General features: G+C 41.6%; 1 protein-coding gene across 3 annotated transcripts in view; it reads right to left on the reverse strand.

Annotated features, from left to right (window-relative positions):
- The window catches only part of RASGRF2 (Ras protein specific guanine nucleotide releasing factor 2), a 239,499-nt gene that overhangs the window by 42,030 nt on the left and 181,334 nt on the right, over positions 1-16,135 (reverse strand). For all 3 annotated transcript variants that reach the window (XM_072793339.1, XM_072793320.1, XM_072793330.1), the window contains one exon: positions 6,704-6,810. In XM_072793339.1, coding sequence (XP_072649440.1) covers positions 6,704-6,810 — 107 coding nt within the window. The remainder of the gene's footprint in view (positions 1-6,703; positions 6,811-16,135) is intronic.

Consider the following 16,135-nt stretch of genomic DNA (forward strand, 5'->3'; position numbering starts at 1 on the left):
AGGAAGTGTTACAGAATATGGATTCTAACAAAAAAGACTGTAGGGTCTGTGTGCATTTTTACATTTTACATGATAAAGCATATATAAAGCCCTCGTTAAAAAAAAAAAAAAAAGCCCTCGTAATTGGAAAAGTATGTATGTATGTAAAAAGTATCATCCAGAGTGTTAAAAGAGCAAACCAGGGAAAACGAGTATAATTAGCAGATAAAAGGTTTTATCCTTAATATAGAAATAGTACATAATATCATAAGATCAACACTAAAACTAGCAGAAGATTGGGCAGTGCCCAGGAAGAGGGGCATGGGCTAGGAGGGGCCTCTTGGGTGCTATCCCATCCTGATCAGGGTGGTAGGTGTACAGGTGTGGTCAAAGGTAAAAAGTCGCTGAGCCACACCCTAAGTTTAGTGCCCTTTCTATGAAGAATGTGATCTCCAGGTAAAATGCAACAAAGCATCTAAACTGAAATGTAAACTCCAGAGTTCTTCAGCAGCAGCTAAATGTGGGCTCTCTCTGGCCCCCAGACAATGAATGAAAGAGGACTGAAGTGAGTTAGAAACCTAACAGCTGAGTTATTTTGATACAGTCTGTGAAGCTGCTCTCCTGAGATGACCTGCACTTCCTGTATCACAAACAGTGACGTCATCGTCAAGCAGTGGTACTGTTTTTCACTGATCACAGTAAACTGCTCTGTCCACCATCCTTCTCCACCCCGCATATATTTTGGGCAAGCACTGAAGTCTTTGAGAACCTTTAGGTATGAGACTTCTCTCTTCAATCAAAATGTCCAGTCCAGTACATTAATCAAAGTTCCAGTTCAGTCCAGAATAAGACATTTCCTTCCTGGCATAGCTGGGCCTGCCCTCAGCCTGGCAGTCTACCTAAAGACCCCTGTTCTTTCCCCAACACCTCCTCTCCGCTTCTCGCCTTCCTTTTCTCTTCTTTTCTTTTCTTTTTTCTTTTCTTTTCTTTTCTTTCCTTTTCTTTTCAAGATTTTATTTATTTGACAGAGAGAGTGAGAGAGAGAGAGAGCACAAACAGGGGGGAGGGGCAGAGGGAGAGGGAGAAGCAGACTCCCTATGGGGCAGGGAGCCGACCCAGGGCTCCACCCCAGGACCCAGGACCTGATCCAAAGGCAGACACTTAACTGACTGGCCTACCCAGGCCACTCCTCGCTTTCCCTTCTTGCTTCCACTGTCCAGCATATAGAACATCACCTGACATGCTGGGGCAGGCGGAGCCAAGCTCGGCTCTGGATATAGCAGATGGACAGTGGCTAAGTCTTGAGGGGCACCTGGTGGGATTTTGGGAGTTCTCTCCACGGGAGACGTAAGGCCAGTACCCCTGACTCAGGCAATGTCTGGATCCTTTCACACTCACATCTGCCCTGTGTCTGGCACACTCCAGTGCTCAATTCTTGTTAGTGAATGAATGAAGGAGGTGAGGGAAAAGAGAGGAAGTAGCAACGTTTCCTTCATAAACTCCTTTAGGAAGGAGATTTTCATGTGAATTGGTCAGTTTTATCTGATCTCATGCTTTTAAAACATTCCCCTTAACCTACAGTTAAGAAAATGAGTGACCATTTCATTCTGGTCACTTGTCCCTCAGACAGTAACCCAGGGTCTGATGGAGCAGGCTGTAGCCTGTGGACACAGCTGCAGGCTCCTTTATTAGTGCCACTCCACGGTATGTAAAATCCCTCGAACAATCGGGACAGAAGAATCTTTCCAGAATCAGTGGGTCTATAAGGCAATTCGGGAAAATCAAAATTGCTATAGATTGTACGCACCAGGCCTCTCACAGACACTCGAGTGTCAGCCTCAAAGCCCCTCCCTCTCCCATCTGTGCACAGAGGACAAAGCAGTCCTGGGAGCATGGGGTTAAAAGCACTGCAGGCCCCGAAACCTATAGACACCCTGGAATTGTGCAAATGTCCACACACGTCTCCTGCTAGGAGACACTGGAGCTGTGTGTGGACACCTAACAAAAATACTTCCTTCTCTCTGATTTTCTGAACACACAGCGCTGAGTTCTGGTCCCTCAGTGGCCTTAGTTCTGTCCTGGCTGACTTTGCATATTTTAAATGCTAGAGAATGAGCAACAGCAACATTAACCTGTAAACTCTATTTGATAACTTTTCCTGGGCATCTCCCATGAACCCTGCATTGCAGAGCCCTGAGGAAGCAGACACAACGATGAAGGAGACACATCCCATCTACAGGGAATTAAGAGCTCCTTGTAGGGGGAGGAAATGTTCATCTCCTATCCTTAGCTGGAAGGGAAAGTTGGTCACACCCACCCACAGTGTACTTTATGTCTTTCCTGCTTCTCGATTCAATGTTGCCTTTAAACCTCTTTACTACATCCTCGGGGGAGGCAAGAGATGGAGGGTTGTTCTCATTCTCAGAAGAGAATATTAACACCCAGTGAGGCCAAGGGACCAAATCAGCCCCCACAGAAGATATAGTGACAGAGCTCGAAGAAGAACTCGTGTATCCCGACTCTACTAACCCACAGACAAAACATGTGGGAGACACCCAGGGAAGACTTGTGGCTTCACTTTCATCAAGAAAGGCAACACATGAGTGAAAAAGCAAAACAAAATGAGGAGAAACTAGGGCAGAACATGTAACGGATGAAAAATTTTAGAATCAGAATAAAAAACCACAATATTCTAGCCTTGCCAAATACTTACTAAAGGAAAGGCTAGAAGATTCCAGAAAGGCATTCTAGTACACACTGCAGGGAAGGAGTTGAGGGTGACATCCTAGGGAAATTTTATTTCTCTGGAGAACCAACACTCATAATACTGTAACTCTCTCCCGAATGAAGTTCAGGGTCGTATCTGCCAATATTAGTTATCCTTGATGAGATGGGAAATGATGAAAAAATTCTATTGTTCAAGCCCTTCATATTTTGTATATCATAATTGTTTTGTATATCTTATATAATGATTTTACATAAAATTGTAAGGTACTTCTGAAAGAAATTGAAGAAAACACAAAGAGATGGAAAAATATTCCATGCTCATGGATTGGAAGAATTAATATTGTGAAAATGTCAATGCTACCCAGGGCAATTTACACATTCAGTGCAATCCCTTTCAAAATACCATGGACTTTCTTCACAGAGTTGGAACAAATAATCTAAAGATTTGTGTGGAATCAAAAAAGACCCTGAATAGTCAGGGGAATACTGAAAAAGAAAACCAGAGCCAGGGGCATCCCAATGCCAGATTTCAGGTTGTACTACAAAGCTGTGATCATCAAGACAGTGTGGTACTGGCCCAAAAACAGACACAGAGATCAATGGAACAGAATAGAGAACCCAGAAATGGGCCCTAAACTCTATGGTCAACTAATATTCAACAAAGCAGGAAAGACTATCCACTGGAAAAAGGACAGCCTCTTCAATAAGTGGTGCTGGGAAAATTGGACATCCACATGCAGAAGAATGAAACTAGACCACTCTCTTACACCACACACAAAGATAAATTCAAAATGGATGAAAGATCTAAATGTGAGACAAGATACCATCAAAATCCTAGAGGAGAACACAGGCAACACCCTTTTTGAACTCGGCCACAGCAACTTCTTGCAAGATACATCCACGAAGGCAAAAGAAACAAAAGCAAAAATGAACTATTGGGACTTCATCAAGATCAAAAGCTTCTGCACAGCAAAAGAAAGAGTCAAAAAACTAAAAGACAGCCTACAGAATGGGAGAAGATATTTGCAAATGATCTATCCGATAAAGGGCTAGTATCCAAGATCTATAAAGAACTTATGAAACTCAACAGCAAAGAAACAAACAATCCAATCATGAAATGGGCAGAAGACATGAACAGAAATCTCACAGATGAAGACACAGGCATGGCCAACAAGCACATGAGGAAATGCTCCGCATCACTGGCCATCAGGGAAATACAAATCAAAACCACAATGAGATACCACCTCACACCAGTGAAAATGGGGAAAATTAACAAGATAGGAAACAACACATGTTGGAGAGGATGCGGAGAAAGGGGAACCTTCCTGCACTGTTGGTGGGAATGTGAACTGGTGCAGCCACTCTGGAAAACTGTGTGGAGCTTCCTCAAAGAGTTAAAAATAGACCTGCCCTACGACCCAGCAATTGCACTGCTGGGGATTTACCCCAAAGATACAGATGCAGTGAAACGCCGGGACACCTGCACCCCGATGTTTCTAGCAGCAATGGCCACAATAGCCAAACTGTGGAAGGAGCCTCGGTGTCCATCGACAGATGATGGATAAAGAAGCTGTGGTTTATGTATACAGTGGAATATTATTCAGCCATTAGAAATGACAAATACCCACCATTTGCTTCGACGTGGATGGACCTGGAGGGTATTATGCTGAGTGAAGTAAGTCAATCGGAGAAGGACAAACATTATATAGTTTCTTCATACGGGGAATATAAGAAATAGTGAAAGGGTTTAAAGGGGAAAGGAGAGAAAATGAGTGGGAAATATTAGTGAGGGGGACAGAACATGAGAGACTCCTAACTCTGGGAAATGAACAAGGGGTGGTGGAAGGGGAGGTGGGCAGGGTGACAGGGTGACTAGGTGACGGGCACTGAGTGGGGCACTTGATGAGATGAGCACTGGGTGTTATGCTGTATGTTCACATATTGAACTCCAATGAAAAAAATATACAAAAAATGTTTTTAATTGTCTCAGGATGGAAGACTAGATGTCTGAGCAATTTGTACCATCCACGTCTGTCCCCAACATAGGGAGGGTCTGAGAAGCTGGGTTTCTCAGCATGGGCCCCCTAAGCGGATGACGAAGTGCCTCCCCACATCCAAGCACACCTTAAGTAACAGGCAGCGAAGTATCTCAACTGTCTGAACAACAGCAAACACTTAGGGTCTTTCAAGATTACAGCTAAAGGCCCCAGAACACACTGAATAACGAGACCCTTGCTTTCATATCAATCCACTTTCTGTTCCGGGGACTTGCTGCTTTTCTTTCTAATCCCGGCTGGATGCATGTATCCATGCAGCCAGTCAAGCCAGATGATCACACCTGCCTGCACATCTCTATCGTACAAGCAAGGGATTCAGCCCACCCATCTCCCCATCCATGAGCTCTCTTCACCCAAAGTAAAGTAAGCCCAGCATATCGTAAATTGGTTCACGACTCTTTTCCTAGCCACTGCAAGGGTTCTATGCAAATTGGGAGGGATTCCTGTTTCAGATCATTAGAAAAAGAGGGCACTGGGGAGGGAGGGAAAGGAGGTGAGGCTGACAGGGAAGCAAGATTAGAGGTTTCAGAGAAGATTTGCAGATAGGAGGGGGCTGGGCTTGCACTTGCAGCAGGGGAGACAATCGAGGGGCACCTGCTAAGCCTTGTGTACTGAAACTACTCTGCACCTCTGAAGCCACTGGAGCCCTGGGAATCAAAAGCCAGAGGGGAATGGGACAGTCAGACACAGGAGAAACCTCATTATCATGCACCTGCAATGAGGCAAGCGGGACCTACAAGCAGCTCCCTCAGATTATGAGGAAGAGAGATGAGACATTTTCCATGGGCTCAGGATGGTTTCAGAATTTGAGTCATAGGGGATCCATTTTTCTTTATTCAAGAGGTGTAAGATAAAATTTTTACATCCTATATTTAACATGCTACCTTCATTTTTATTTTAATTTACATTTAAGAACTGTCATGGGCTAACTGATGGTGAGGCCCAAATCCCACTTTTCCCAATTAGTGTATTCTCCTTGCACAGGGATTCCAGGACTCTGGCTCTCTCATGGACTGTTGTTACCAAGGGCCGTGCTGCAGATCCGCGACAGATCTGAGAATATAATGAAGGGAGACCCGGGAACGCCTCCTTTCCCTTTTTCTTTATTAATTAGCATTTTACTCACACTTTATATGATTAACATGTTCTCATCTGAGCCATGCAGGGTCCCCTTCCCTCTCTTGAAAACTCTCCTGGCAGGTGCTAGCCACCACATGTGCGCCAGAGCCCCCCCTTTATTTGGCAGTGGGTCACAAAAGGACAACACATGTCTCAAGCCAATGAAGCGAAGGACGCTCAAGCCAATGAAGTGAAGGACGTCCTTTATTTTGTGAAATTATGAAATGGGTGTAAATTTTACGAACATATACTGAAAACACACAAACAATTATCAAGTAGGTGTCCCGTCAGCATGATGCAATTTAAAAAAAGAATATTAGGAACCAGAACATCAAAGGCATGAAGCTACATACCTTCTAAATCAGCCTGAGAAAATACTTCCAGACCAGACACCAGACTGCTCTAATCTCCAAGGGCACCTGCTGTTTACCTGAGGGGTATGAGTACCTTCTGCTTACCCCCAGCACGGCCACACTTGGCGCAATCCCACCTACGGTGACAGCCCTATGAAGAGCACTCCCTGGGTGGCACAGGCCAGCGCTTCCAGCACCCACAGCCGGGGGCTGCTGCCTCATAAGATCAGGAAAGAGAGGAGCCCTGCTTCACCTCGCGTCATGCCAGATAGGAGACAGTGGATATTTGGCAAACAGGCACATGTTTACTTTGATCCAAAGGTCTATCCCATTTCTTCCCTTTCTGTTCTCATTCCAAGGTTTCTCTAACTCTAAGACTCAGAAGGCATTTTACAAATATAACAACTTAGAAACTTGGTTTTTTAAAAAAATAATACTTGAAAGTCATTAGCAATGCCAATAAATTACCTGTGCGTGCTTTGAGACCCAGTGACGGAGGACATTCAGGACTCGATTGGTGGCTGTTCTTCGAATAATAAACTCTTTGTCACATGTCCTCTCAGTGTTGTTAAATCCTTAGGAAAAGAATAAACACATGCATCACCATTATTTTTTTTTAAAGATTTATTTATTCATGACAGAGAGAGAGAGAGAGAGAGGCAGAGACACAGGCATAGGGAGAAGCAGCTCCATGCCGGGAGCCCCATGTGGGACTCGATCCTGGGTCCCGGGATCAGAGCCTGAGCGGAAGGCAGATGCTCAACCACTGAGCCACCCTGGCATCCCCACACACATATATTAAAGCCAATCCCTAGGAATCTGGAAAAGGTCACTTATCTTAGGACATTGGTTAGTGGACACTCACAAATACACCTTGGCAGAGAGGTATGAATGGCTTCAGACCATTGTGAATTCTGCTTACTTACCTATTATACCCTCAACAGTGAGGCTACCACACAGATACAGGTGCAATTAAATGAATTATGTGCACACATTTATTAAAGGCCACTGGTGAAAGCTAACGCTGATGTAATGACATTTCATTTACGCCTGCCTTGTTCTAGAACATAAAGCTAAAGAAAGTTTTAACAAATCATTTAAGTGAACATTAGTTTATACTTTTGCCCCAAAGTCATTACACAACCAATAACATTTTCTTTTCTTTTCTTTTCTTTCTTTTTTTGGTAAAGATTTTATTTATTTATTCATGAGAGAGACAGAGAGAGAGAGAGGCAGAGACACAGACAGAGGGAGAAGCAGGCTCCATGCCAGGAGCCTGACGTGGGACTCAATCCCGGGTCTCCAGGATCACGCCCTGGGCTGAAGGCAGACACTCAGCTGCTGAGCCACCCAGGGATCCCAATAACATTTTCAGTATTTTAGATGGATTAGCTCATATCTTGCCTCATAGATGAGACAAATAGCTTATTATGCACCCACTTTTAGAGAAGCAGGACAGCGTAGTGGTTAAGAACATGAACTCCATGAACAGCCAGACTGGGTTCAAATCCCTGTTGTTCTACCTTGGCAAGTGGTGGCCTCTCTGTCACTGACTGGTCTCCTCATGTCCTGCATAAGCTAATATGCACCTACCCCACAGAGTTACCATGGAGACTAAGTTAGTTAATACAGATTAAGCATTTAGAATGGCACTTGGTACAATAGTGAGAGCTCAATAAATGCTTGCTCTTAGGACATACACTTCAGTGTTGGTTGAGTGTCTTTGGTTCCTCTCTTTGCCAGTATAGGTCTCTTTTTCTTGGCCACCTTTTCACTCTCAAGAAACTATTTAAGTTTTTTTCTATTGAGTCTCTGTTTTAAAAATGTTTACCTTCCCATCATAATTAAGTGACATGTTTCCTTTAAAAATGAATGCAAGCCTTATATAACTTCACTGGCAAACTTCTTGAAAGTTGTCTAAACTCATCTAATTCCATGTCCTCATCTTCTATATGCTCTACACCCTACTCCAAGCTTCTCACCCCATTTTGCCACCCAAACAGCTCCTGATAAGGTCACTAGTAACCTGCATGTCCCTATATCCAAGCGATATCCATCATCTCCCCATTGGAAAGCTCATCTGATGGACACCTATAAGCAAATCCTTATGTATTTATATCCCCAAATCTCTTCTCTGAGCTCTGGATCCATACATCCAACTGCTTCTTGATATTTTCCTCTTAAATATTTCAAAACCCTCAGACCCAATCTGTAAAAGAAGAAAAAGCCATGGCCTTTCCACCAAACATTGACCTTATCCAGTGTTCCCTATCTCATTAAAGGAACATCACTAGCCATCCACTTATATACGCTAGAAACTTTGGAATTGTCCCTGGCCCATCACTCGGCTTCTTCCTAATAATTTTATCTGGTAAGTAAATCTCAAATCTGTCCATACCTTCAACTCTACAAAGCCAAAATTGACCTTGAGCTACCAGCAACTCTCAATCTGGTCTACTGACAATAGTCCTGTAACTGGTCTCCTTTGTCATTCTTGCTTCCTCAGCTCTGTTCTCCTCCCTCAAATGAGAAAGATCTTTTCCAAAGCCAAATTATATGTATCATTCCCCCTTCTAAAGCCCTTCAATGACACTTATGATAAACAGAAAAATTCCTTAACACAGCCCACAGGGTCTTTCACAGTTAGACTCCTAGCTCCTTCTCAGCCTTTTCTGGAACCATATTCTTCTCACTTCTCCTCTTTTATCTCACCACCCTTCTTTAAGTCCTTCATCCACACTCCAGGGCCTTTATACATACTGCCCTGGACCTGACACATTTATCGCTCCCCTTTTCACTCAGTGAAAGCTCTTGTTGTTTATTTCACTTCCCCAGTTGAGCCTGAGTTGAACAAAATCAACGGATCTCACAGCACCATGCACATTTATTTTCTGGTATTTGTTACATGTGCAATTTTACATTTATTTATGTAGCTAGGGATTGGGTATGTTTTTGCTGAGCACAACAAGCACATAATCTGGCGTGTAGCAATGCTGTACATGGTATATATCTGCTGAATAAATGAATGAAAGCCTGGAAAGCACAAATTTACTAAAAACATAGTGAATGTGATTTGAACGTAAAGATGATGGAGTAAAAGACTAAATGAACAGTCCTCAGTGCTTATGAATGAGTTAGACCAAAAAAGATCTATGAACTTTTTGAGCGCAGAGGCCCCCTTTCCATATTGCTCTTTGGATGTCGACAGTCATCTTCTACCTTTTAGTGTACACTGTCAGAGGACAGTGATGATGTGATCTTGGCAGAATAGATACTTTTTAAAAAATCTGTTACTATTAAAAGCTTATAAATTCTGGGTAAAATACAATACATATCTTTTAAAGCGCATAGCTGAGTTCTCAAGAAAATAAGGAATTTTCTAGGGTCAAACACACAGAGATCTGAACCAGAACCAAGCCTCTGAACTGATGCTAGCCGCCCCAAGAGGAAAGCAGCTCACCAGTCTGGGTAACACAGGATTTAGATTGTAAATCCATGTGGTTCAGGAGAAGAAGCTTCAGGACCTTCATGAAGTATGGGTGAGAGAATGTCAATTGAAACTCCCACATAAAGCTAGAACTCACAAAAAACCAGTCTGTCTGTGAAAGAGTAGATTAGGAGGAAAAGTGCTCTAAGTGCACAGGAGACAGTGAAGAAGCTTATCTGTCTCAGCCTGAATCTCAGTGGCAGTGGGGAAAAAAGCCTCCCTGAGAACTCACAGCCAACAGCCCACTTTATGTAGATTTGAAGCTCATATTAAGCCCCTATTGGGTGGTCTGTCTCTAAATGTGAAGCTACAAAGTGGCCCAGGCCAGTGATAATCCTGAGACCCCTGACAAAAGTATACACAAAACCTCTCTGGAGGGACAGAAACTCAACCTCAGCCTGTAGTGGATTATCAGAAATCAATCAATCAATCCCCAAAGAAAAATTCACAATCCAAAATTACAAAACACTCAAACTCTCTGTCATGAACACTCTGTCACGAACACAGATCAGTAGAAACAGGGATGAGGAACTCCCCACCCCACCCCTCCACCATTACCAAGAATTCCAGGTACCAGTACTATCATATAGATCCAGTTTAAACATCCTAAAATTAAAACGTTTACAAAGACTAATGATATAAAAGTGGGAACTGAAAACATGATAAAAGAATAAAAAATTTTTAAAGTCAGATTTTACAAGAACCACATAAAACTTCTTCAAGCTAATATAATTGTTCTTTCAAATATTGTTAGAAAAATAGATGAGTTGAAATAAGAAACTCAAAGGATAGATAAATACTGATTAGATAGACCTCACTGAATAAACAAACAATAAAGTGGAAAGAGATTTTAAAAAGATTTCAGCAAAGTACTCAAATGCAGCACAAGCAGTTAAAGAGAGAAAGCAGAAAAAAGGGTATTAAAAGACATGGAGGAAAGAGAAGTTCCAACAAAAAATCAGAAGGACAATATAGGAAAAGAATTGTTCTAGACTCGATGGAAGACATGAATCTTCAGGCTCAGGAACTGCAATGAATCCTAAGCAGGATAGATAAAATGAAAACCACACCCAGAAAAACTGCAAAATGATGGAACTCCCAGACAAAGATACCACTGAAGCAACTGGTGAGGATATATTGATGATCTATAAAGGGAAAGGCAGGTGAAAAGGATAGGAAATGGTATGGGGAATGAGTGAAGTAGATGGGAAGGCTCAGATCAACCATACTAGAGACTTCAACTGGAGTGAGAGCTGGGGAATAATAAGGCACCATCATGTTGCTAGAGGATGAAAGCCAAAAGCTCTTGGAACACTGAAAAAGGGTAATGGGGCAGGGCCCCCCACCTGCATATATAAGGATGACCAATTAATGAGATGAGAACAGAAGATGGGAGTGAGGAAGGAACAGAAATATCAAAATCAAAGTGAAATGTTAAGAAAGAAAAGCTATTTTAACAGAGCTGCTGCTACTCCTTTAATGTACTTTGGAAAAAGCATCTCTCTCTACTGGTGTCTTTGTGGCTGTGTTAGGGGTGGGTGGCAGAGCAATTTATTTTCAAAGACAGGCAAAATAAAAGGCAAGGAACATTCTTCTGCTCTCCAAGTTATTTAGTGTCACACATTAAAAGTCCACTTAAGGGATTTTCTTTATAAAATTTCAAATATTTACATAAATTCAAATCTCAATCTCTATTACCATTTAGGTTAGGATTTGATTACACTGTTTGGATGTTCTTCATACCTCCTTCTAATTACCACATTATTTATCTTTTCTGTAGAGATCATAGCTTGGTAAGTTCTCAGTATCCCTGCTGCTTGGGGCTTATCACCTGCTGCCACTTGTAGTACTCAACATTCTCTTGGAAAGTGACCAGGTACTCACTTAAGCAATCTCCAGCAACAAAAATGGGCACTTGGGGCAGCTGGAGCAATCTACAGCTAGTAGGAAAAATGACTAGGATAGCAGGACCAGCCACAGGCAGGACCGCCCTTCCAAGTGCTGCAGGAATGTGGAGAACTAGGGAGGAAAGGCTCCAAAGACCCACATTCCTCTGTGCCCTTCCCAAGGCAGGCCAGCCCTATACGGTTCCAGGACGAACAAGAAGTAAAGTCCAGAGCAAATTAGTGGACCTCTCTGTGGCTCAGTTTCCTAACTTGTAAAATGGGCAGGATAAACCACATAAAGTTATGTTAAATATTAAATAATTCTTGTAAAACAAAGTACTCAATGAAATCATATTTATTATAATTATGTTCGCACCTCGAGGTGGCTTCATCCATCCACCGCCCTGATCCAGTGGCCCTTACTAAATACCTTTGACAGAAAGCTAGTTATAAGCACATGTGAAAGCAGTAAGGATGTGATGGACATCAACTTATTTCCTTCCTGAAGAGCCTTTCTCACTGCTTGATCAACAGATGGAGACCTTTGATTTTCTAGAGAAATACTCTCTCAATTCTATTTAAACCAGCAACAATTTAGAAATTCCCTAAACCAGATACATGAACCATATTTCTGAGGGGCATACCTGTAGCAAATGCTGATAGATTAAGTTTTATAAAAGGAGCTACTGCTTATTCATGAACTGAAATTAATGCCTTAACTGGGTTCCCATGTGCTCTCACCTAATCAGATATGCTTGTCTCCCCATTTTTCACAGACTTTAAAGCTATGTGATCAGAGTAACAGTTTTCCATCACCCATCAGATTTTCTCCTTATTTTAAGCCACCATCTAAATTGGGGGCTGCTTGGGCACTATTTATTTCTGAATTTAAGCATGAACTACACAGCTCATTGGTGACAACATCCATGTGGAAGCCATTCTATCCTAGAATCACAGATCCACCCCCAAGGAGTTCTTGTGCCATTCTTTGGAATAGCAAATAGAAAATCTCCGCAGGGCTTTATATATCTTTCACTTGTCAAGTGTGACAGCACAATGAAACCACATATACCAGGAGAGTTTCTTTTATAAATACATACATCTGGAGCACCAGCATCTCAAGATTCCCGTCTTTCCAATTTTTGTAAATTCTTCTTCATTTGTAGGCACTGGTCAAAATAACTAATGTGAGCAACAAAAGCCATCTGGGAAAGTGCTAAGAACCAAACCCCCATTCATGTGAATTTAAGAATGAGATTCAACTTTATGGTCCCTCCCCCAGATATCTTGTGAGCCACGCCATCCCTCATAGCAACTGACAGATGTGACACCTCTCTCATTAAATGGACACTCCGTGGTGAAGGGATTTCATTTCAAGCATCTTTGTAGGCCCTCCAGGTTGGCACACAGGCACTCAGCAGTTAACTTTTCTTAATAAAAATCGCATCACTCCCTCCAGAAACTATTTGATAGTGTCTGCAGGTGCTTTATATCTGAAGTTAAGGCATCCTTTCACTGTATTACTGTGATGACCACACATTTGAAATCTATCACAACCAGACCATACAATAAAGTAGTGGGGAGGGAGACAAGGAAGTTGAAAAATAGGGGGGGAAAAGGGAAAGTTTCATTTTATTCTTCAAATGGTATGACGCTCAGCCAACTTCATTGCCTACTATGTAAGAGGCAAGCAAAATAATGTTAGATGGAAATAAGATTACACATAGGTGGATCATGGGTCAGTCCAGTAAGAGCTACCCTGAGGCTCCAGAGGACAAACTATAAAAGTCAAGAAGTTCTTGAGCATACTCATTTTAACATCAGAAGTAGATCACCCAGAATTGGACTGTGGAGCTCTTATTAATTTCAGCAAAGTATCTTTAAGCCATCCTTCAGAATTGGTGAGGAAAGTTAGAGTACATTCACAAAGAGCTGAAAACCACAGAGGTTATAATGTTTTTTTTGTTTGTTTGGTTTTTTGTTTTTTGTTTTTTTTTTTTTAGAGGTTATAATGTTATCAGTGGTCCATGGTGGTGGGCTGCCCAGGAGAAAAAGTAAATGCTAACTATTGTTACTTTATATCCAGGACCTCTTTCTTGTGTTTTTATCCCCACTATCCAGCACTGCTGGTCTTAATAAATTTAAGCTTGTTGAATAACTGCAATGTGATCATTTTAATGTCCACATCAGTGAGGGAATTAAGAAAAGTCTATCAATGATCATCATTTTTCACTTTATACAAATAAAGCTCGATCTCTCCAATAACATCAATGTTATCAATATGCTTTGCATAATCTAGTAAATATTGTTCAAAAAATGTCATATAATTGGTTTGTATACCTCCATGCAGGTTTAAACCACCTGCATGAATCTTCCAGAAATCCTGGGTAACTGTGTTCCTTACTCTGAAACATGTCTGCAGGAACAAGCAAAGGATGCTTCTTCTCCTACTGTGCCCCCCTTTGCTTCTGTCACCAAATACTCTCCCCACTCTGTGCCCAATCCTCCAATTTTTCCACCACTACCTCATCCCTTGGTTCTTGGTCTGTGCTCCAGATGATTCCATTCAGTTCTCACTCCCTCAGGGACATAACTCTGTCTCATGGTTTTTCTATGCCCTCCAACCTGACACCTCCGGTTCCTGTATGCCCCCAAATCCCTCATTTCAAGACTCTTATGAGAGATTTCCACCTAATGACACATTCTACCCTAATAAGAAGTACACCCAAAAATTCAATGTATGTTTCTTGCTCTCAAGTTCCTCCCCATCTTAACTTTCCTATTGAGTTAATGGGATAACCACAGTTTCAGCTTCTCAGGTGGGAAAATCTCACTCTTCTCTGTCTCTCCTTTGTTTTTCCCATTCAGTCAACAACTACTGTTAACTTTTTGGTAGCATCTGTCAGATTTATCCCCTTTTCTCCACTCTTCTGCCACAATGCTAAGTCTACGTTCTTCACACATGTGTAGTAGCTACTGTCTCCTAGGTAAGTCCTCCTTTCATTCTCTGTCCTTCTATTCTTCCTCCAACCCTAATTCAATTATTCAATCAATACCTATAGAGCATCTACTTTGTTCCAGGTACAGTGTAGGTGCTGTAGGAATAAGCGATGTGGTCCCTGATCTCATGGAGTTTGCTCTGTAAATGGAGAAATGATAGCCTCCAAACAAGTAAAACACCAAAATGTATAACTCGAAACCTGCAGATGAGCAAGTTGCTTGCCTCTTCAAACTGACCTTAAATATTCCTTTTATTGTTATTGTCTCAGTACAAGTACTTCTAATGTCTCCTTACTGTACACTGAGCCAAGTATAAAATATTTTCCTAGATATGAAGTGAATAAATTACTTAAGATCACAAAGCTAGTATACTGAAAAAAATAGGTAAGTACAGACAAGCAGATTTGCATATATACAATGCTAAACATCATGAGAACAGTGTTCTATTGCTGAGATATGCATGAGACAATGAACAAACGCTGCATAGTGGTTTTTGTTGTTTGTTTTTACCTACTTACAAGTGTGTTCTTATCTCTGTTTTTAAGTTCTTCTCCTTATATTAACCTGAGGTTTTCTCTCTAAGTACAATTAACCATAACAATAAAAAAAACATATTTTTCTAGACTGAGGAAAAGCAGCTCAGCAGGCTTATTGTTATGTGATAAAAAATACATGAGGAATGGCAAAATCAATATTCTTTCATTTGCTTTCATTTTTCAAGGAAATAAGTAAGACTGTCAGCTGCATTGTTTTTATGGATTTTTAAAAATGTCTAGATTTTTTTTTTTTTTTAGAGAAAGAGAACAGGTACATAATTTGAGGGAAAGAAGCAGAGAGAGAGAGAGAGGGAGAATCTTTAGCAGGCTCCATGCCCAGCACAGAGTTCGATGCGACGCTTGATCTCATGACCCTGAGATCATGACCTGAACCTAAATCAAGAGTTGGATGCTCAACTGATTGAATCACCCAGGTGCCCCTGAGCTGTCTAGATTCTTAAAGGAATGATTATATACCAGACTTAAAACTTACAAAAACCTTTGTGTATTATTTCTATTTTCACAATTCCAGAAAACATATTCCTTGCTTTTACAGATGAGAAAACTCAGGCTCAGAGAAGTCCAGTAGCCACGCAAAGGTACAGATAGTAAAATCCATGGCCAGATGATCCCATTCCAAAATCCAGGCTCTTCCTACTGAAACACACTACCTGAATGATTGCTCCCAAGAAGTGCAAGGTGCTACTGTTTATTGCTGTCTAATCTTAAGCCCTCCCACTGCTGTTGCCATCAGCTTCTGTGCTGGCATAGAAATGCAACAAGAACATTCTGCCAGTAAAGAAGGTGATGGTAACTTCTCCCCAAGCAGAATGAGGGCATTTGAGGAGTCAGTGGGAAGTGAAGCCACCAAGTAAGCATAATAACTTTTCAAGATTATTGCTGAGGCAAGAAGGAAATAAATAGCCTAGAAAGTGAGAGGTGACGCAGGTTCATAGGAGACAATAAATTGAACCAGTTTGAAAACTAAGAT

This window comes from Canis lupus, chromosome 2, assembly GCF_048164855.1.
Source record: "Canis lupus baileyi chromosome 2, mCanLup2.hap1, whole genome shotgun sequence".
In the NCBI taxonomy this organism is placed as follows: domain Eukaryota; kingdom Metazoa; phylum Chordata; class Mammalia; order Carnivora; family Canidae; genus Canis; species Canis lupus.